Consider the following 23,409-nt stretch of genomic DNA (forward strand, 5'->3'; position numbering starts at 1 on the left):
GATTTTCGAAAAAAGGGGGAAAGACCCCCTAACAGTTATAGAACCTTAATGAAAATCACACCATCATATTCAGCGTATCAGTTAACCCGACTGCAGAAGTTTCAAGATCTTATCTAAAAAATTGTGTAATTTTCCATTTTTGGCCAGAAGAAAGATCACGGATGCGTGTTTATTTGTTTGTTTGTTTGTTTTTTTTTTTTTTTTTTTTTTTTTCCCCCGGGGTGATCGTATAGACCCAGTGGTCCTAGAATATAGTGGGAGGGCTCATTGGAACGGAAATTAAAAGTTAGATTGCCCTTTTTAAGTGATCAAAAAAAATTGAGGGCAACTAGGGCCCCTCCCACGCTCATTTTTTTTCCAAAGTCACCCGATCAAAATTTTGAGATAGCCATTTTGTTCAGCATGGTCGAAAATATGATAAAAATTTGTTTTAGGATGAATTGATCCCCCAAAGTCCCAAGGGGGAGGGCTGAAAGTTATGAACTTTACTCAATGTTAACATATAGTATTGGTTATTGGGAAGTATACAGACTTTTTCAGAGGAGATTTTTTCTGGTAGGTGGGGGAAGGAGAGGGTGGGGGGCTCTATGGAATGATCTTTCCATGAAGGACGTTTTCATGGGGGAAGGGACATTGCTATGAAGGGGGCGCCGGATCACATTCTCTTGCTTACCCCACCCCCATTGATGAGAACTGATGGTTCTCATTTCAATATTTTTTCATAAAAAACTGAAATTTTATTTATTTTTCAAGGATTTCCCAGACCTCCCCCCAGCCTACAAAGAAGGTAAGAGTCGATGATGAAACCGATGGGCGCCGGACTTGCCAGCATTATTTATTGGCTATTGGGAAGTATACAACCATTTTCAGGAAGAATTTTTTCTGGAGAGGGGGGGGGGCTAGAGGAGGGGGTTACTCTGGAGAAAATTTTAGGGGAGGATTTTTCTTTGGGGTCAGGGACATTTATCTTACGGGGGCACCGGATTTCCAAGCATTATTTAAGAAACGATCAGAAATTAAATAAAAAAAAAACAAGTTTTTTCAACTGAAATGTAAGAAGGAATATTAGAACTTAAAACGAACAGAAATTATAACGCATGTGAGGGGGTTCTCCCCCAAGTCAGTACCTCGCTCTTTACGCTACAGTTTTTTTTTAGTGCTTTCAAAAGAGCGATCTATTCTAATTAAACGGCCTTTGTGATTCAGGGGTTTCTGAATCAAATTTTTTTTTAACTTTTAACGTAAAGAGTGTGGTATTGACTAAGGGGAGAACCCCTTCATATAAGTAATAACATATACGTAATAAAAAAAACAATAAAAAAACAAGCGATACGGCTCAACAGTAATCGAAACTTTTAAAAACAAAATTTTGATGTCAATAAATGTATCAAAAGTATGTGTTTATAATGCTGATCCTAAATATATAAATTTTATTAAGTTTAGTATTACTCATCAAAGGCTACGAGCCTGAGAAAATTTACTCGATTTTTTAAAGAGGGGGGAAACATCCCCTACAAGTGAAAGAATTTTAATGAAAATCACACCGTCAGATTCAGCGTATCAGAAAACCATATTACATAGGTTTCAAGCTCATATCTGCAAAAATCTGCAACTTTGTATTTTTTGCCAGAAGAAAAATATACGAATATAGAAGTTAGTTACGTAAGTTAATTTGTAAAGACATCCATTTAGCAAAAGAAAAGTAAAATTTTTATACAAATAAAAGCTGCATTAACTAAAAAACGATCAGAAATTAAATAAAAAAAACAAGTTTTTTAAACTGAAAGTAAGGAGCGACATTAAAACTTAAAACGAACAGAAATTATTCCGTATATGAAAGGGGCTGTCCCCTCCTCAACGCCTCGCTCTTTACGCTAAAGTTTGACTCTGTCTCACAACTTTATTTTTTAAAACAATAAAAAACTTTAGCGTAAAGAGCGAAGCGTTGAGGAGGGGACAGCCCCTTTCATAGACGGAATAATTTCTGTTCGTTTTAAGTTTTAATGTCGCTCCTTACTTTCAGTTTAAAAAACTTGTTTTTTTTATTTAATACTTCCAAATAACCAATACTATATGTGAACATTAGGTAAAGTTCATAACTTTTAGCCCTCCCCCCGGGGACTTTGGGGGATTAGGTCATCCTAAAAGACATCGTTATTATATTTTAGACCATGCTGAACAAAATGGCTATCTCAAAATTTTGATCAAATGACTTTGGGAAAAAATGACCGTGGGAGGAGGCCTAGTTGGCTTCCAATTTTTTTGGTCACTTAAAAAGGACACTAGAACTTTTAATTTCCGTTTGAATTAGCCCTCCCACGATATTCTTGGACCACCGGGTCGTTACGATTACCCCTGGTGAAAAAAACAAATAAACACGCATCCGTGATCTCTCTTCTGAAAAAAAATACAAAATTCCACATTTTTGCAGATAGAAGCTTTAAGCCTGTACCGTAGGGTTCTCTAATACGCTGAATCTAATGGTTTGGTTTTCATTAAGGTTTTATAACTTTTAGAGGGTGTTTCCTCCTTTTTTCGGAAATCAGGCAAATTTTCTCAGGCGCTTAACTTTTGATGGGTAGGACTAAACTTGATGAAACTTATATACTTGACATCAGCATTAAAGTCTGATTCTTTTGATGTTTCTATTGGCATCAAAATTCCGTCTTTTAGAGTTTCGGTTGCTATTGAGCCGGGTCGCATCTTACTTTCTGTTCGTTACCACGAACTGTTTGAAAATACTATCTAAGTAAGTGAAGTTGTCCGCTTGATCGATCATCTCGTTACCCAACAGCACCTTTTTTACCTTCACTTATTCCTAATCTTAGCAATTGAGTCATCTGAACATTAATTGTGAAACTTATTCTTGTACCCTAAACTTATAAAACCACTATAAGCTCATCAAGGCTTTATTCAGGGAAGGGGTTAGGGAGGTTTAAACCGTCCCATGAAGTGTTATTCTCACGTTTAAAAACCAAATAAAAATGCATAAAAACATATTATTTATGCGCTTGAAGCATTTTTTATAATCCCCATCTGTACTAATAAATTCTTCATAACTATGAGCCGTTGTCAAAGAGGTCATGAGAATTACTTTGTGTAGAAACTTTGGGGACTGCGGTTGTATCCTACTTGCCAAAAGGCCTTCTCCCTTGAGGACCCCTGCTATAATCAGAGCCAAAAAACATATATATCTTTGCGACGTGATCCTGTGTTTCTGTGCTGTGATGAAATGACTGCAGTAGTAGCAAATTTAATTCACTTGCAGGCTTTGTATTTATTATTTGTGTTTGTTATTTCTTTCGTTTGACTGACAGTTAACAGATCTGTTGACAGCCGGTGTCTTGTGATAATTGATAAGTAATCGTGGCTAGAAAACAGCAATGAAAATAAAATTCTATTTATAAGTACTGTGATAAAATCACTCTATTAGGTAAGCCAAAACACATGCTTTTTTAGTAGTAAAACTTACTGATATATTTTATTTTACGTAGTTTTGTTAACAGCATGATTGAGTTTCCTTCTGTGGTAGTTGAAGAATGACCTCAATATTCTGACCAAATGTTATCACTAAAGTTAATATAATTTAGAAAAAAATAAATAAAGCAAAAATAAATTAGTTTTTTTACTACCAAAATTTTAATATATTTATTCAGCCAATATTCTTCTGACAAAGTAAAAAAACTAAGAATAAATATCTATTATATCAGGCTGTAGAGATCTTAGAACTTTATCCTTTTCTGTTAAAAAACCAACAGAGAGAAAAATCTCAATGAAAAAAAAAAAAACAATAAACGAGACTGCGGCCAGAGGCAGGAAAAGACGAAAAATGTAAAACAACGCAGATATTTCGCCTGTATCAAAACAATGCATCTTCAGCAAAAGAGAAACACAAGAAGAACAAGATAAAAAAACAAACTAAAACTAAAAACAAATAAAACCACCACCGAAAAAATATACAATTGGCACAAACTAATCCACGTAGGGAAAAGCAGCTATTAGAGTTACTTCAGTGAGAACACCAAAGCAACTAACGTTGCTCCATGGAAACTCCTCCATGTAAAAATACCACCTAAGCTCCTCAGAAAATCTCCCCCCCCCACGAAAATATCTTCATACTTTCCAATAGCCAATACTATATGTAAGCAATCGGCAAAGTTCATAACTTGCGGCCTTTCCCCGGGGGCTTTGGGAGGCCAAGTCATCCTCAAAGACATAGTATTTAGATCTTTCGACCATGTTGAAGAAAATGGCAATCTCAAAATTTTGATCGGAAAATTTTGGGTGAAAAAGGAGAGGGGGAGGTGCCTCCAATATGTTTGGTCACTTAAAAAGGGAACTAGAACTTTTGATTTTCGATCAAATGAGCCCTCTCCCGATCTAGGATCACTGGTTTGATACTATCACCCCTGGAAAAAATAAAATAAAATAAACACACAACCGTGATCTTGCTTCTGGCAAACAACTCAAGATTGTACATTTTTGTATAGGAGCTTAAAACCTCTACAGTAGGATTCTCTGATATTTAAAATCTCATGGTGTGATTTTCAAAGATCGCTTAATTTCTTAGGGGTAATTCCCCCTTTCTCAGAAATTAGGCAAATTTTCTCAGGCTCGTAGCTTTTGATGGGTAAGATTTAACTTCACAAATTTTATATATTTTGATTAAGCATCAAAACTTGATTCTTTTAATGAATCTGTTATTATCAAGACTCTATTTCTTACAGTTTTGGTTTTTAATGAACCACATCGCTCCTTACTTACAGTTCGGTACCACAAACTGTTTCATTAATATGTCAAATTAGTAAAAAAAGAAAAACTGTTATTGTTTATTAAGGCTCGTCAACAATATACAGCAAGAAATTTTTCTCAGGCATGGAATTGATAGTTTTTTTGCTTTTTTTTACTATTTTTTTTTCTTTAACTAGGGTATTCAAATTTGAGGTTGGGTAGAACACTTATATATGCTTACAAAAAGACAAAATCGAGTAGTTGCCACTGCTGAACTAGGCTATCACATATCAAATATAAACTCGTAGCTGCATCCTTTAACTTAAAATTTAACAAAAGCTCAAATTTAGCATAAAATTAAAAAAAAACATTCCTTAGGTCATCATTCATAGTTATTTTGAGTAGAAGTAAAGACTTACAATGTCAGGTTTCTCAGAGGAAACATCAACGACGACTGAGTTTCCTCCGGGTGGCTTCACGTCGTCTGTGGCACTTGGGGCTACCATTTTCACTGCTGTTTAATCGAGTTGTTTTTTGCGACTAAAAACAAAACAAGGCAATTACAGAATTCCTTCTGTTGCAATTACAAAGATTTAATCTCAGCTTTGTTTGTTCAGTGTTAACTATGTCAAAGATAGGTAAATACAAATATTTTGTTGTTTAACGTGTGAAAACTTCTTTTAATCTGTTTACTTGTTTTTCGCATTAATAAACGGCAAATAATTGGTAATTCAACTTTCAAGGAATTACGATACCTAGTTATGTATTATTGAAGATTCTCTCATATTGAAATTCAAATTAGCCAGGCTATCAAAATAAGAAAAAGAGTCAACTTTATAGAAATTGAGTTGAAAAGAGTTGAGATGAAAAGAGAAAATTAATTCGAGTGAAATAAAAATAATTGAAAATTTTAATAGTACCAAATCTAATATTCTAATAATTCAGTCCTATCATCCTTACTTCAGGGAGGTTCAACCAGGACTGATACATAAAGTGAGATGAAAAGAGGCAATTAATTCGATTGAAATAAAAATTATTTTAAATTCTAATAGTACTAAATCTAATATTCTTATAATTCTAATAGTATTAATTCTAATATTCTAATAATTCTAATAGGAATAGTATCCTTTTGACGCTACTTTATTCATCCATATCTTTGATAACCCTCGCAATAAAATACTTTTTGAAGAAACCTCGCTCATTAGCAATGTAAGTAAGTATTTATTCGTGAGTGAGCCAAACAAGGTACTTCAGTCTAAATACTAAACTAGAACTACAAAATAAAAAAAAAACACGAGAAAATACTAATCTAATCTTAAAATCTCAAATGAAGAAAAATTGTCACAAACCAATGATCACAAACTACGAAATTTTTATTCTCCTAGCTATTAAAAAAAAATAAAACCATTAACAAAGTTCCTAACGTACTTATTACTCACTACTAAATTCAGACTAAAAGGAAAGCTAAGACCTAGTTCGGATAAACACAAAGATTAAGACATTCTCTGGGTATAATATAAAGGACATTCAAATAAAAGATGGCTGCAAGTTTCAGGAATTTGGCAACAATAACACGACTACTACTACTACTGCTAACAACTCACCGCAGCACCAAGCTGCCTGAGGCCAACACAGATACGCACGCTCTTCCTCCACCCCAATCTATTCAAAGCCTCCCTTTTTACACCCGCCACCGAAGTTTCCATTTCCTTTAAATCTTTCTTTATGACGTCCTCCCACCCTAAACGGGGACGACCTGCTTTCCGTTTAGCCTTAGACGGTTGGCCGAAAAAAACAATCTTAGGTAATTTGTCATCCTTCATCCGCACAACTTACCCTAGCCACCTTAACCTTTCTTTCATTATATCCCTTGAGAGCGGTATTCAACCCATCATTTTTCGTATAGCCTATTGTTTGAAATGCGGTCAGTCAGCCGCGTACCCAGAACAGTCCTCAAGCAATGACACAAGTTAGAAGGAGCTTTACCAATTCTATACAGGAAAGTATTAAGACCACATTGACCGGTAATAAATTGTGGCAACTGGTAGTTTAGCTCAAAAGAAGAACCAGCAATTAAATCATTTTTACTCGAAAAAAACAACGGCTTGGCCAATAGCTAATTGAATTTTGAAAATCCCTATACCACAATGGGTGTTGCCCTCTTTTTTTCCCTATACCTTAGATTTTAGAAACTGACAGTTTAAAATAAGATTATTATCAAAAATACTTTGTCCAAACAGTTCAGAAAGAATTTCATCTGTAAAAATACTATGAAGAGATAATATTTGAAGTAAAGAGAATTAAGGTGGATTAAACATCGGCTAATTTTGGGGGCGGCCTTTGCGAGCATCAGAAAGTTCGTGGTAACGAACTGTAAGTAAGGAGCGACCCGGTTCAATAGTAACGAAGGCCCTTAAAAGGAAAATTTGATACCAATAGATACATCAAAAGATTCAAATTTTTATGCTGATTTCAAATATGTAAGTTGCATCAAGTTTAATCTTCCCATCAAACGTTAGAAGCCTGAAAAAAATTGCCTTATTTTCAAAAAAAGGTGGGAACACCCCCTAACTGTGACAGAATCTTATTGAAAATTACACCATCAGATTCAGTGTATCAGAGAACTTTATTGTAGAGGTTTCAAGCTCCTATCTGCAAAATTGTGGAATTTTGTATTTTTCGCCAGAAGAAAGATCACAGATGCGTGTTTGTTTGTTGGTTGTTTTTTGATTGTTTTTTTCAGGGGTGATTGTATCGACCCAGTAGTCATAGAATATTGCGAGAGGACTCATTCGAACGGGAATTAAAAGTTCTAGTGCCGTTTTGAAGTAATCGAAAAAATTGGAGGGTAACTAGGCCCCCTCCTACACTCATTTTTTTCTCAGAGTCACACAATCAAAATTTTGAGATAGCCATTTGTTCAGCATTGTCGAAAATTTAATAGCCATGTCTTTGAAGATGATTTAATTCCCCGGAAGAAGGGCTGTAAGTTATGAACTTTGCCCATTGTCTACATATAGTATTGGTTATTGGGAAGTATACAGACGTTTTCAGGAGAGATTTTTTCTAGTGGGGGGGGGGGAGGGTCGGGAGAGGGAATTACGTGGGAGGATATTTCTATGGAGGATTTTTTCACGGGGGAAGGGACATTTCTATGAAGGGGTGCCGAATTTCCAAGTACTATTTAAAAAACGATCAGAAATTAAATAAATAAAAACAAGTTTTTTCAACTTAAGTAAAAAGCAACATTAAAACTTAAAACGAACAAAAATTATTACATATATGAGGGGGTTTTGCCCCTTGTCTACACCTCGCTCTTTATGCTAGAGTTTTTTAGTACTTTCAAAAGAGCTATCTATTCTAATTAAATGGCTTTTGTGATTTAAGGGGCATACTTAAAGAATTGGAACAAAATTCGAACTATAGCATAAAGAGCGAGGTATTAACTAGGGGGCAAACCCCCTCATATACGCAATAATTTTTGTTCGTTTTAAGTTTTAATGTTGCTCCTTACCTTCAGTTGAAAAAACCCGTTTTTATTTATTTAATATCTTAATGCAGCCAGTTCAAACGCTCTAATATGAATAGGTAACACCCCAGAAATTGCTGTTTTTACTACTGACTGTGCACTTCAAAAAGATTTGGAGATTGCCAAAATCGAAATTCTTTGAGTTGATTTGAGTTTTCTCGGTATATGTTTTTTCTTAAGAACAGCAATCCAAACTGGAACAGCATATAAAATTGTACTTTCGACAACCGACTTGTACAGTTTCCTCAATAAAAAAGGTTTTAGGCCTCAGGTTGTTTTTGCCACACATAAAAGACGAGTTGAATTATCTAAATTAATTCTTCTAACAATGTGGTCTGTCCACATTAATTTTCTATCCAAAATAACGCCCAAATATTTAGCATTTTCCTTCACTTGAATAATATCACCACGCAATTTCAGAGTAATTTTTAGAGCTTTATGCTTATTAGTAAATAAAACAGCTTTGGTTTTATTGTTATAAAATTCAAGTTTATTTTTAACAGCTTTTTTAACACAAACTTTGTAAACACCCTCCGAGCCAATTCTTTCAGTTGACAAATGCTTTCTGAACTTATTATCACACAAATATCATCTGCGTAAGCTTGTACATTTCCTATTTTTTTTTGCACAGATCGACTATGAGTAGGGGAGGCTTAGCTATTTACACACGGCAAGACTACTCAGTGTGTATTAGTAAAGAATTAACCGAGAATGTTGAAGGTGGTTATGTATCACTTTTCCTTAAAATATCATTACCTTCACTGAAGAAAATAACAGTTGGAGAAGTACACCATCTACCGGCAGGATCCATCTCTGCATTCCTGGGAAATTTAAGCAAAGTAACTGGTATTCTGGAGAAACAAGAGAACGAAGCTATCTTAATGGGAGACCTCAACATTAATCTAACTCTTCTTCTGTCCTCCGGTTCGGCAGATATGATTAGTAAAATTTCATCCTCGAATATGTACCCCTCAACGACGATACCTACCCGAGTAACTGCCACTTCACACTCATTGGTTGACAACATTTTTAACGACGCTGCACCCAATATCAACCTCAGTTCTGCTATCTGACACTTCTGATCACTTTCCTCTGCTTACGATTTTCAAAATACATCATCAACATCCTACACCATACATCCTAAGCCTAATGATTTGATTAAGCAGGGGTTTACAACTTGGAATTTGAATTATAAGAATTTGGAAACCCTTAAACAAAATCTAGAGAGCATATTTTGGGAAAGTATTATGAACACAGATGATGTTAATAGAGGATTCGAGAAATTCCATAGTACTTTTATGAGTAGGCTACATATACGGACTGTTGCTGCAAAAAGCGTGCAAAAATTACTGGACGAAAAAATCAACCTATCGGCTCTTGGATTAGTCACGGACTGCACCAGTCTATTAGTAAAAAAAATAAACTATGGACTGATCACATAAATGACCCATGCATAGCAAGGCTTGAGAAATATGGGAATTATAATACATTTCTTTCATCAATTCTACGAAAAGTCAAGAGAGATTATTTTAATGAGAAAATAGATGAAAGTGGAAAGAAGTCTCGTAGAACATGGAAGGTTGTAAACTCCATACTGTGCCCCTGCAGCCATTCCCAAAGTTTCCATTGCAATTATCTGTTAGTGGGGAAACCGCAACGTGACCAGAAAACGTTGCAAATGCATCGGGAACATTTTTTGCTGAGGTTGGTAAAAAAAAACTGCAGTTTCTGTTGGAAAGCCCAGCAAGAGTTTTAAAAATTACCTTTGTCCTGCATGCTTCAAGCCAATGGCACTCGTTCCTGTCTCTCAATCGGAAATCCTGTTAATCATACGAAATCTGTGACGCAATTCCGCTTCTGGGTTCAACAGAGTACACACAAAAGTTTTAGAAGCAGTTGCCCCTTCTCTCATTGAACCCCTTACTTACTTAATAAATTTGTCGTTGAAAAAGGGTACTTTCTATAATTACTAAAGAAAGCTAGAATAATTCCGCTGCACAAATGAGGTTCTTGACTTGACACGGCTAATTACAGACCTATTTCAACTCTTTCATTATTTTCAAAAGTTTTTGAAAAACCTATCCAGCAGCAGCTACTTCTGTTTCTGGAGAAGAAAAGGCTTCTTAATGATCGACATTTTCGATTCAGACCAGGCCACTCAACCCAAGATACACTATCAGCTTTAAGATTATGGATATACAAAGCTCTGGGCTCTGGCCTATTACCTGCTGCGGTTCTGCTTAATATCTGAAAAGCATTTGATAATATATACCACGAAATTCTCCTCGAGAAACTGGAACAAGTAGGAATAGGAGGTGAAGCTCTGGATTGGTTTAGGTCATATCTTAGGGACCGCAGGACTTAGATCGGAGAAGATCCAAGGAACGATGCACTAGTAAACTGTGGTGTCCTTCAGGGTTCAATTTTGGGCTCGCTACTATTCCTGATCCACGTTAACGATCTAAGTCGAGTGTGGAACCCCGCCCGGACTAATCTTCGTTGCTGTAACCTATGCCACGATGGAGATTATTTTAAGTCTGAAGATGCTGACGATAAGCTCGTGGCCTTTGCCGATGATTCAACACATCGCTGTTGTGAAAAGGATAAGACAATGTTCATGCATAACTGAGGGATCTTATAGAGAAGACATATCTCTGGATGGATGCTAACCGGCAAGTCACTAACGTTGATAAATCTTCGTTTTTTTTCCCCCGGGTCGTAGGTATCTATCCAAAGATATTTGGTATCTAAACTTCCAGAGGTCCAATTAGTCAGCCAGAAAAGCGCTTCACGAAATACCTTGGAATCCTCCTTGATGAGAACCTTTCATTCCTGTGTCACATCCAAGCAGTACAGCTGAAGCTATCCCGGAATATTCGAATAATAAAAAAAAACTGAAGCCTAGCTTGCCACAGAAAACACTTTTCCATCTGTACAACGCCCTCATAAAGCCCCATTTACAGTACTATGCAATGATCTGGCAGTCGACTTTCAAATCTCATCAGTAAAAACTTAATTCTAGCATAGGCAACGCTATAACGCTGCCTATAGTAAAGGCCATACGGCTCCAATGTCTTATTATTTATTATTTTTTTTTCCAGGAGGCACTTCGTGTGGAAAGGGTCGTCGCATATACTTTGGAGGGGGCTCATTCGATTGAAAATCGACAGTTCGAGTGCCCTTTTTAAGGGTCAAAAGTAATTGGAAGGCAACTAACACCCCTTCCACGCCCACCATTTCCCCAAACACATCCAATAAAATTTTTGAGATAGCCATTTTGTTCTACGTAGTGGATTTCCCGATAGAAATTATGTTTTTGAGGAGGAAATTTTTCCCACAGCCCTCAGGGAAACGGTTGTAAGTTATACCCTGGGGGCAAATAAGCTTTTTATAGAAATCTTTGTCGTAGAAACTTCAAAAAGGGCTTATTCGATTGGAAATTCAAAGAGCTAGTGCCCTTTTTACTAGTCAAAATTTGCTGGAGGGCAAATAGCCCCCCTCTCAAGCCCTTTTGGCTTGCATGTAGCCTGTAGCATGTAGACCAAAATAGCCCTTTTGGTCTGCATGTGTTTCTTTGGGCTGTTTGAGTCTTTTAGGTCTGTGTTTGTCTCTTTGGGTTGTGTGGTCTCTTTGGGCTGTCTGTGTCTCTTTGAGGTGTGTGTGGATCTTTATGTTCTGTGAGTCTCTTTGGGCTTTGTGTCTCTTTGGGCTGTTTGAGTCTGTTTGGTCTGTTTATGTGTCTCTTTGGGCTGTTTGAGTCTTTTTGGTATGTGTGTGTGTCTGTTAGCTATTTGTGTCTCTTTGGGCTGTGTTTGTTTCTTTGGGCTTTGTGCGTCTCTTTGGGATGTGTGTCTCGTTGGTCTGTTTGAGTCTTTTTGATCTGTTTGTGTCTCTTTGGGCTGTTTGAGTCTTTTTTGGGCTGTGTTTGTCTCTTTGGGCTGTTTGTGTCTCTTTGGGCTGTTTGTGTTTCTTTGGGCTATGTGTGTCTCTTTGGGCTGTTTGAGTAATTTTGGTCTGTGTTTGTTTCTTTATACTGTTTGTGTCTCTTATTGGACCTTTGTGTCTCTTTGGGCTTTGTTTGTCTCTTTGTTTTGTTTGTTTATGTTTTTTATTTATTTGTCTCTTTGGGCGTTGTGTGTCTCTTCGGGCGGTGTGGATCTCTTTAGCCGGTGTGTGTCTCTTTGGGCTGTGTGTGTTTCTGTGGGCTTTATGTGTCTCTTTAGGGTTTTTGAGTCATTTTGCTCTTTGTGTGTTTCTTTCGGCTGTTTGTGTCTCTTAGGAGCCATGTGTGTCTCTTTGAGCTTTTTTGGGGTGCCTGAGTCTTTTTGGTTTGTATGTGTCTCTTTGAGCTGTTTGAGTCTTTTAGGTCTGTGTTTTGTCTCTTTGAGCTGTGTTTCTCTTTGGGCCGTCTGTGTCTATTTGGGCTGTTTGTGTCTCTTGTGGCTATGAGTGTCTATTTGGGCTGTGTGTCTCTTTGGGCTGTTTGAGTCTTTTTGGTCTGTTTGTGTGTCTCTTTGGGCTGTTTGAGTCTTTTTGGTCTGTGTTTGTCTCTTTGGGCTGTGTGTGTTTCTTTGGGCTTTGTGTGTCTCTTTGGGCTGTGTGTCAATACGTTTAAGCAATAAATATCTTTAAGCTTAACCCGTCTTTATTCTTTAGAATAGGTCTATTGTAAGCAAGTAACAAACTCTTTCCTGAAGTCACCTCTTGGATAAACAATGCAGAAACTTCATTTAAGAAACTATGAAAAAATTGTAAGTAAGTAAGTAACAAATTCTTTCTTGAAGTCACTTTCTTTTTACCATCCAATCTTTTTAACATCAAAACTTAAACGGTCAGAAATAGAGGCTGTTTCCAAAGATTTAGCTAAAAAACAAGTCTGGTTGAAAACGTAGAGTTTTCGTACTGCTCTCTTTTTTGCAATGTGTAGGAACAGGTGGGGAATCCCCGCTCATTTGGAAAGGTGCCAAGGAAAGGCAAGCAAATAGCATGTAGTTTCAAAACGTGTTTAATCACGTTTCTTGAATGAAGTATCTGTACTGTATATTCAAGAGGTGAAATCAATAAAGAGCTTGTTACTTACTTACAAATATTTTCATAATTTATTGAATGAAATTTCCGTATTGTGTATCCAAGAGTAGACTTCAAGAAAGAAATTGTTACTTACTGAGAATTTTTTCATAATTTCTTGAATTAAATTTCTACATCGTGTAGCTAAGTGAAAATTGTTTGTGATAAAGAGAAAAGAAAAAAAACTTATGAAATTTCCGTATTGTGTATCCAAGAGTTGACTTCCAGAAAGAAATTGTTACTTACTGAGAATTTTTTCATTGTTTCTATAATGTAATTGTTACATCATTTAGTTAATTGAAAATTATTTATGATAAAGAGAAAAAAAAAAGTCATTGGCTTGTAATTTTTTCATAATGAATGAAATGATATATCTGATCTTTATAGAGAATAGCTGAAATAAAAAAAAAGGGTTTGTTACTTACTTACAGATACATTAATTATTCCTTGAATGAAATTTAAGTGTTGTGTATCCAAGAGTTGACTTCAAGAAAGAAATTGTTACTTACTGAGAATTTCTGAATAATTTCTTGAATTAAATTTAAACGTCGTATGTCTAAGTCGTGAAAACAATTAAGAGTTTGTTACTTACTTAGAATTTTGTCATAATTTCTTGAACGAAATGTCTTTTCGTTTATCCAGCAGTTGAATTCAAGAAAGAATTTGCTACTTACTTACAATTTTTTCATAATTTCAGCAAAGGCGTGAAATTAGGAAAAGGCTTGTGTCCAAGATGCGACTTGAAGATTGGGTTTGATAAGAGCTTAACAGAAATTTTTTCATAATTTTTTCGAGGAGGAATCTGCTTGGAGTATCCTTGATGTGATTTCAGAACTGTGTTTTTAACATACTTATTCTAGAACTATTTTAAAGAATAAAAACGGGTTAAGCTTAAAGATATTTATTGCTTAAACGTATTGACACAGAGCCCAAAGAGACACAAAAATCTCAAAAACACACACACAGCCCAACGAGACACAAACAGCCCAAAGAGACAAACACAGACCAACAAGACTCTACTTACTTTCAATTTTTTTTTCAAAATTTCTTTAATGAAATTTCTTTATTGTTTATCCAAGAGGTGACTTCAAGAAAGAATTTTTTACTTACTTACATACAATTTTTTAATATTTTCTTAAATGAAGTTTCTGCATTGTGTATCCAAGATGTGACATAAGTAAAAAGTGTTTTACTTTCTTAATGTCATTCCTGACAAGAGAAATGGGTCGTTTCGCTCATCATGAATTTCTTGTCTCAAAAATATTGACGCACAACCAAAAGCGACGCATCAAGCCCACAGAAACACACACAGCCCAAAGAGACTCACACAGACAACTGAGACAAAACACAGACCGAAAAGAAAGACAAAGCATCCAGACACACCCAACCAACAGGGGTACATGTAGCCTTAACAAGAACACATAGCTCAAAGAGACAAAGACAGCCCAAGGAGACACACAACCCAATGAGACAAACACACGGACCTAAAAGACTCAAGCAGCTCAAAGAGACACATACAGACCAAAAAGACTCAGACACCCCAAAAAAGCTCAAAGAGACACACATGTCTCCTAAGATACACAAACAGACTAAAGAAACACACGAAGAGCAAAATGACTCAAACACCCCAAAGATACACACATAGCCAAAAGAACCATAAACAGCCCAAAGAGACACACATGGGCGAAAGAGACACACAAAGCCCAAAGTCACATACAAAGCCCAAAGAGACACATACATACCAAAAAGATTCAAACAACACACATAGCCCAAAGAGACACACATGTCTCCTAAGATACACAAAAAGACTATAGAAACAAACACAGACAAAACTGACTCAATCAGCCCGAAGAAACACACATAGCCCAAAAAAACATAAACAATCCAAAGAGACACAAGCAGCCCAAAGAAACAAACACAGCCCAAAAAAGACTCAAACAGACCACACAGACACAAACAGATAAAAAAGGAATCAAACAGTCCAAAGAGACACCCAGCCCAAAGAGACGCACAAAGCCTAAAGAAATACACACAGCCCAAAGAGACACAAATAGCTAAGAGAGACAAACACATACCAAAATGACTTAAACAGCCCAAAGAGACACACAAATAGATCAAAAAAACTCAAACACCCCAAAGAGACACACAGCCCAAATAGACACACAGAGCCTCAAGAGACACAAACAGCTCAAAGAGACACAGACAGCTCAAAGAGAAAACACAAAACAAAGATGCAAAAAAAAACCTAACTGACTCAAACAGCCCAAAGAGACACACACAGCCTCAAGAGACACAAACAGCTCAAAGAGACACAGACAGCCCAAAGATAAAACACAACCCAAAGAGACAAACACAGACCTAAAAGACTCAAACAGTCCAAAGAGACACATACAGACCAAAAAGACTCATACACCCCAAACATACACACAGTCCATAGATACACACACTAAACAAAGATACACTAACATCACAAAGAGACACACACAGACAAAAGAGACACAGAAAGTTCAAACAGACTAACACGCCCCAAAGAGACGCACAAAGCCAACAGAGAGACACAAAGCCCAAAACGACACAAACAGCCAAAAGAGGCACACACAGACCATAAAGATTCAAACTGCCCAAAGAGACACACAGCCTAAAGAGACACACATAGCCCAAAGAGACACACACAGGCTAAAGAGAAATAAATACAGTCAGAAGAGACACACAAAGTCCAAAGAGACACACACACACAGCCCAAAGAGACAAAAAACGCCCATACAGACACATACATACCAAAAAGATTCAAACACCCCAAAGAGACACACATAGCCCAAAGAGACACACATGGCCTCTAAGAGACACAAACAGCCAAAAGAAACACACACAGACAAAAATTACTAAAACATCCCAAGATATACATACAGCTAAAAGATATGCACGCGGCCCAAATAGACTAACAAATCGAACAGAGACAAACAAAGCCAAAAACGACACAAAAAGCCAAAAATCCCAAAACGACACAAACAGCCAAAAGAGGCACACACAGACCAGAAAGATTCAAACTGCCCAAAGATACAAACCGCCGAAAGAGACACACACAGCCCAAAGAGACACACACAGGCTAAAGAGACATACACACAGTCCGAAGAGACACACAAAGCCAAAAGAGACACACACACACAGCCCAAAGAGACAAAAAAAGCCCATACAGACACATACATACCAAAAAGATTCAAACACCCCAAAGAGACACAGATTGCCCAAAGAGACACACATGGTCTCTAAGAGACACAAACAGCCAAAAGAAACACACACAGACCAAAATGACTCAAACATCCCAAGAGACACATACAGCTCAAAGAGATGCACGGGGCCCAAAGAGACGAACACATCAAACATAGAGAGAACCCGCCAAACAAGACACAAAAAGCCACAAGAGACCAAGACAGACCAAAAAGAGTATTATAGCAAACATATCCACTAATACAAATTAGAAGCAAACAGTCCAAAACGACACACACACAGGATCTAGGGACACACACCTTCAGACGAGACAAACCCCGCAACCAGAGACACACACACAGCCCAAATCGACAACACACACCAATGCAGACACATACAGACAAAAAGAATCAAACGACCCAAAGAGACACACATAGCCCAAAGTTACACACAAGACCCCTAAGAGACACAAACAGCCAAAATAAAGACACACAGACCAAAATGACTCAAACAGCCCAAAGAGACACACACAGCCCAAAGAGACACAAACAGCTCAAAGAGACACAGACAGCCCAAAGAGACAAACACATCCCAAAAAAGACTCAAATAGCCAAAAGAGACACAAACAGATCAAAAAGACTCAAACACTCAAAAGAGACACACAGCACAAAGAGACGCACAAAGTCCAAAGAAACACAAACATCCCAAAGAGACACAAACAACCCATAGATACAAACACACACCAAAAAGACTCAAACAACCCAAAGAGACACACAAACAGACCAGAAAGACTCAAACAGCCCAAAGAGACACAGACAGCCTCAAGAGACACAAACAGCTCAAAGAGACACAGACAGGCCCCTCATGCAAACAATTCTGAGTGTAGTCTACTATTCCTTAATTAGCAGCATCGTACATTTTGTTTAAATACTTATTTTTTCATTTTCCAGATTCAAGATTCAGATCAAGGGAATATTATATCCTATTTTAAATGAGCAATACTTTACGAATGTTACGTTTATGTTATATAGAGCACATAGTAAAGGTACTAATAGTGCGAGTAGAAACTGAGCTGGGTTAACTTACCATCTGGGGTAACTTTAACTGTTAATAAGAGTAATCCTTTCTTTCTCCATCGGTAAAGACTCCAATTACTAATTAGAATCATACAATCTCCTATTATTCAAAACATTAATTAATATCGTTTATTGTCTATGTAAATTAAGTTATAGACAATACTGGTTTAGAAAAAAGTGGAATAGTGACAACAAAAAAAAATAATTGATATATAATCTGGTAAATTGCGTCAGAAAAACTTGTCCTTCATCAAAGTGAAAGACAAGTCCTCAAAAGTATAAGACCATGTCTGGTTGGCCTAGAAACATATCTGGTTGGACCGGTATTGCGTAAATCTCTTTGAAAAGGTGTAATGCCCTGTAGAATAGGACCGCTAGAATACTATACCTACCAGAAACCTGTTTGGTACGGGGGCGTTGGCAAAATGGTACTTCTTAGTCTACTGACACACAAACAGACAAAGACATACATGGAAAAAAGCAACCACTTGCTAATACACTTAGGCACAGAGAGAGAGAGAGAGAGAGAGAGAGAGAGAGAGAGAGAGAGAGAGAGAGAGAGAGAGAGAGAGAGAGAGAGAGAGAGAGAGAGAGAGAGAGAGAGAGAGGCAAAGAACCGCTCAGACACAGAGGCACAGAGAGAAAGACAAAAACACTTACAAACACACAGAGTCGGACACACAAACAAACAAAGACAGACACGGGGAAAAGTAAATACTCGCCCAGACACATAGGAACAGAGAGAGAGAGAGAGAGATAGAGAGAGATATTGATATAGATAGATATATATTTATTTTGTTATTGTGATATATATAGACAGAGAGATATTGAGAGAGAGAGAAAAGAGAGAGAGAGAGAGAGAGAGAGAGAGAGAAGCAAACAACCGCTCAAACACACAGCTGCAGAGAGAGAGAAAGGGATAAAAACACGAAGAGAAACAAGTAAACAACCGCTCAGACACAAAGGCACAGAGAATTAGAAAGACAAAGACATATACAAACACACAGATTGCAGACATACAAACAGAAAAAGAGAGACACGGAAACAAACAAACACCCGCTCAGACCCATAGGCAGAGAGAGAGAGAGAGTGAGAGAGAGAGAGAGGGAAAAAGAGAGAGAGAGAGGGAGAGAGAGAGAAGCAAAAAGTCGCTCAGACACACGGACACAGAGAGAGAGAAAGACAAAAGCACCTACAAACACATAGAGTCGGACACACAAACAAACAAAGACAGACACGGGGAAAAGTAAACACTCGCCCAGACACATAGGCACAGAGAGAGAGAGAGATAGAGTGATAGAGAGAGTGAGAGAGAGAAAGAGAGAGTTAGAGAGAGAGAGAGAGAGAGAGAGAGAGAAGCCAACAGACGCTCAGACACACAGCTGCAGAGAGAGAAAGAAAGACAAAAACACCTACAAGCACACAGAGTCAAATACACAAACACATATAGACAGACACGGGGACAAGTAAACATCCACTCAGACTCACAGGCACAGTGAGATAGACAAGTAAACCTTTGTTCAGACACACATGCACAGAGAAATAGAGACAAACAAATATACAAACACAGAGATTCAGACATACAAGCAGACAAAGACAGACACGGAGACAAGCAAAAACCCATTCAGACATATAGGCACAGAGAGAGAGAGAGAGAGCTTTAATTTTCCTGCCAATTGCATATATTTAAATAGTATCCTATCCAAAATAACATAAATGGGAAAAACAATACTTTTACTGATTTTGCTCCTATTTTCGATGAAGCTCAGCGGCCCGCCAATACCTTAGGACTTTAGATGACTTGACCAGAGATTGGAGGGGGGGGGTCGAAAGGATTGTGTATCCAATCGATTCTGCTATTTTTGTTCACTAGAGAACCTCCCTAATTATTCCTTTTCTGCACCACTTAATGTCAGAGCTAAAATTACAGTTTGGATTTCCACATACTGCTTTCTTACATCTCAGTGACATTGGCTCTTCTAAGATTGTTTCTGTTGATCCCAGAATCCTGAAATTAGATTCTTTGCATAAGTTATGCGGTGATATTTTATCCAGAGCAGACTGCTTGAAATAAGAGTTTGATTTTTTGTGCAGCATAAAGAAAAAATTTTCCATGACGTAAAGGCCATCTTACGCTGTGTCTTCTCTCCAGGAATGCAACTCTTCCTTTTTCACAAATATTTCTTTCCTTTTTGCTATTCTAGGGACGTTGCTTGAAACAACAGGAACTACAAAAAGAATCTTCTCCATTATTAGAAAACTAAGAACTTAGATAATAAATTCAACATAACAAGAAAGCTTGAGTGTTTTAGCTCTGTTCACTTTCTACAGAAACATTAAAATCTGCCTTGAAACGGTGATAGGCATTTCTGCAGTGAAGAAAATCGTGTTTATACTTTGTTTTGTAAACTCTTACTATTTTAAATTTTTACAAAGCCTCTTGGTAGACTTTACGAATCTATATTTCAATATTTTTCTAAAGAAAATTTCCCTTAAAATATAACAGAAAGCCTAGTGGACCTACTCTATTTACAAGGGGCAGACTAACAGAGCATCAGGCAAGGATTGAAGGCTATACCTTATTTGAGACCGTTAGACAAAGTCAACGGGAGGACATTCTTTTGGCACCCCTACCTCCAAAAAAGAAATCCTGGATGTGACTTAGGTTTTGTTACGAGCAAAATGTTTCATGTGTACCCTGCAGAAAAAAATATACTAGCTTATAAAGCTTTCAATAGTTATTCGAAAGCCACGATATCAATGTTTTCTACAATTCATGATTATTGATCTTTAATTTGGCGGTTATAGTTATTCTGAGCTATATTTCTTAGTCTTTTGTTGGTGTGTGTTGTCTGAAACCTATTATATTGGGTGTTTAAGTGGTGCAGAAAAGGAATAATTAGGGAGGTTCTCTAGTGAACAAAAATAGCAGAATCGATTGGATACACAATCCTTCCGATCCCCCCCCCCCTCCAATCTCTGGTCAAGTCATCTAAAGTCCTAAGGTATTGGCGGGCCGCTGAGCTTCATCGAAAATAGGAGCAAAATCAGTAAAAGTATTGTTTTTCCCATTTATGTTATTTTGGATAGGATACTATTTAAATATATGCAATTGGCAGGAAAATTAAAGCTCTCTCTCTCTCTCTCTCTGTGCCTATATGTCTGAATGGGTTTTTGCTTGTCTCCGTGTCTGTCTTTGTCTGCTTGTATGTCTGAATCTCTGTGTTTGTATATTTTTTTGTCTCTCTTTCTCTATGCATGTGTGTCTGAACGAAGGTTTACTTGTCTATCTCACTGTGCCTGTGAGTCTGAGTGGATGTTTACTTGTCCCCGTGTCTGTCTATATGTGTTTGTGTATTTGACTCTGTGTGCTTGTAGGTGTTTTTGTCTCTCTTTCTCTCTCTGCAGCTGTGTGTCTGAGCGGCTGTGTGCGTCTCTCTCTCTCTCTCTCTCTCTCTCTCTCTCTCTGTCTCACTCTCTCTCTCTCTCTCTCTCTCTCTCTCTCTCTCTGTGCCTATGTGTCTGGGCGAGTGTTTACTTTTCCCCGTGTCTGTCTTTGTTTGTTTGTGTGTCCGACTCTGTGTGTTTGTAGGTGCTTTTGTCTGTCTCTCTCTCTTTGCCCGTGTGTCTGAGCGACATTTCGCTTCTCCCTCTCTCTCTCCCTCTCTCTCTCTCTCTCTCTCTCTTCCTCTCTCTCTCTCTCTCTCTCTCTCTCTTTCTCTCTCTCTCTCTCTCTGCCTATGGGTCTGAGCGGGTGTTCGTTTGTTTCCGTGTCTCTCTTTTTCTGTTTGTATGTCTGCAATCTGTGTGTTTGTATATGTCTTTGTCTCTCTAATTCTCTATGCCTTTGTGTCTGAGCGGTTGTTTACTTGTTTCTCTTCGTGTTTTTATCCCTTTCTCTCTCTGCAGCTGTGTGTCTGAGCGGCTGTTTACTTCTCTCTCTCTCTCTCTGTCTCTCTCTCTCTCTATATCTCTCTCTTTCTCTCTCTCTATCTCTCTCTCTCTCTCTCTCTATCTCTCTCTCTCTCTCTCTCTCTCTCTCTCTCTCTCTCTCTCTGTTCCTATGTGTCTGGGCGAGTATTTACTTTTCCCCGTGTCTGTCTTTTTTTATTTCTGTGTCTGACTGTGTGTGTTTGTAAATGTTTTTGTCTCTCTCTTTATGCGTCTGTGGGTCTGAACGGTTGTTTGCCTCTCTCTCTCTCTCTCTCCCTCTCTCTATCTCTATCTCTCTCTCTCTCTCTCTCTGTCTCTCTCTCTCTCTGTGTGCCTATGAGTCTGGTCGAGCGTTTGCTTGTCCCCGTGTCTGTCTTTTTGTTTATGTGTGTCTGAATCTGTGTGTCTGTATGCGTTTTTGTCTCTCTCTCTCTCTCTTTGCCCGTGTGTCTGAGCAACTTTTTGCTTCTCTCTCTCTCCCTGTCTGTCTCTCTTTCTCTCTTCCTCTCTCTCTCCCCGTGTCTGTCTTTGTTTGTTTGTGTGTCCGACTCTGTGTGTTTTTAGGTGTTTTTGTCTTTCTCTCTGTGCCTCTGTGTCTGAGCGGTTCTTTGTCTCTCTCTCTCTCTCTCTCTCTCTCTCTGCCTAGGGGTCTGAGCGGGTGTTTGTTTTTTTCCGTGTCTCTCTTTTTTCTGTTTGTATGTCTGCAATGTGCGTGTTTGTATATGTCTTTCTCTCTCTAACTCTCTGTGCCTTTGTGTCTGAGCGGTTGTTTACTTGTTTCTCTTCGTGTTTTTATGAGATGGACACTTTGTTTTTTTATGTGTTTTTTTCTCTCTTTCTCTCTCTCTCTCTCTCTCTCTCTCTCTCTCTGCGCCAAAGTGTATTAGCAAGTGGTTGCTTCTTTCCGTGTATGTCTTTGTCTGTTTGTGTGTCTCCAATCTGTGTGGTCGTATATGTCTTTGTCTCTCTCACTCTCTGTGGCTGTGTGTCTGAGCGGTAGTTTTTTTTAGTTCAATTCAATTTTTTCAATTTCAATTCAATTCAATTCAATGGGTTTATTTACAAAGAAAAAAAGTAAATGGCGCATAATACAAAATACTCAGTCCATTTCTGGACGCCGAGAACCACAATCAATATCATTTCAACATGATACGCAGAGTGGTCAGCACTCTTACTCCCAGACACAACATTACCTCTCATTAATCAAAAAACAATTAACCATTACCTTCCTTCTCCTTTCCTTAGAGGAAGCCACCCCATCATAAATAAAAAAGATCATACTTTAGTTATTTATACTTTAATCTTAAGCTTTTTATTTATCATACTTTACTATATTTATCACACTCTACTTTAACTTTTCTTTTGTAATGCCAATAAATTATTTTTTACTCTTTTTTTAAATGACGCAAGGGAGCTCCTACCTCTCAGCTCTTCCGGGATCGGATTCTATATCTTTGCGCATGTTATATTTGGAGCGAAATATGATCGTACAGTTGGGGTGAAGGGTATGTGCAGGTTTCATGACGAATGGTAGGCAAATTATGATGGTCCGAGATAGGCTGAAATAATCTTTTAAATGAAAATGGCAGCTCACAAGCTAGAAATTTAAACACAAAGTTCAAGCAGGATATTTGATGCAGCGACTCTAGTGACAGGTCTTCTTCGTTATTCTAATGAATATGAGGCATTGTCTATGAATTAATTTAAAAAAAAATTCCAAAAAATAAGTTTTTTAAAGAAAAGAAAAGGCCATTTCAAACTTAAGCTCAGAAGATACAAATACATGTTAAAATTCAAACTCAAAACGACCAGAAATTACTACTAAAGAATAAATGAAACCCAAAACGAACAGAAATTAACAAACAA

At 37.5% G+C, this 23,409-nt stretch overlaps 1 protein-coding gene across 1 annotated transcript in view; it reads right to left on the reverse strand.

Annotated features, from left to right (window-relative positions):
* The window catches only part of LOC148953425 (sodium-independent sulfate anion transporter-like), a 134,230-nt gene extending 128,964 nt beyond the window's left edge, over positions 1-5,266 (reverse strand). Inside the window, exon 1 of the mRNA XM_089087957.1 lies at positions 5,151-5,266. Coding sequence (XP_088944083.1) covers positions 5,151-5,237 — 87 coding nt within the window. The 5' untranslated portion in view covers positions 5,238-5,266. The remainder of the gene's footprint in view (positions 1-5,150) is intronic.
* Between the last annotated feature and the right edge of the window lie 18,143 nt (positions 5,267-23,409).

Source organism: Artemia sp. Qi Xiang Cuo, chromosome 4 (genome assembly GCF_049724085.1).
Source record: "Artemia sp. Qi Xiang Cuo chromosome 4, ASM4972408v1, whole genome shotgun sequence".
Taxonomy (NCBI): Eukaryota; Metazoa; Arthropoda; class Branchiopoda; order Anostraca; family Artemiidae; genus Artemia; species Artemia sp. Qi Xiang Cuo.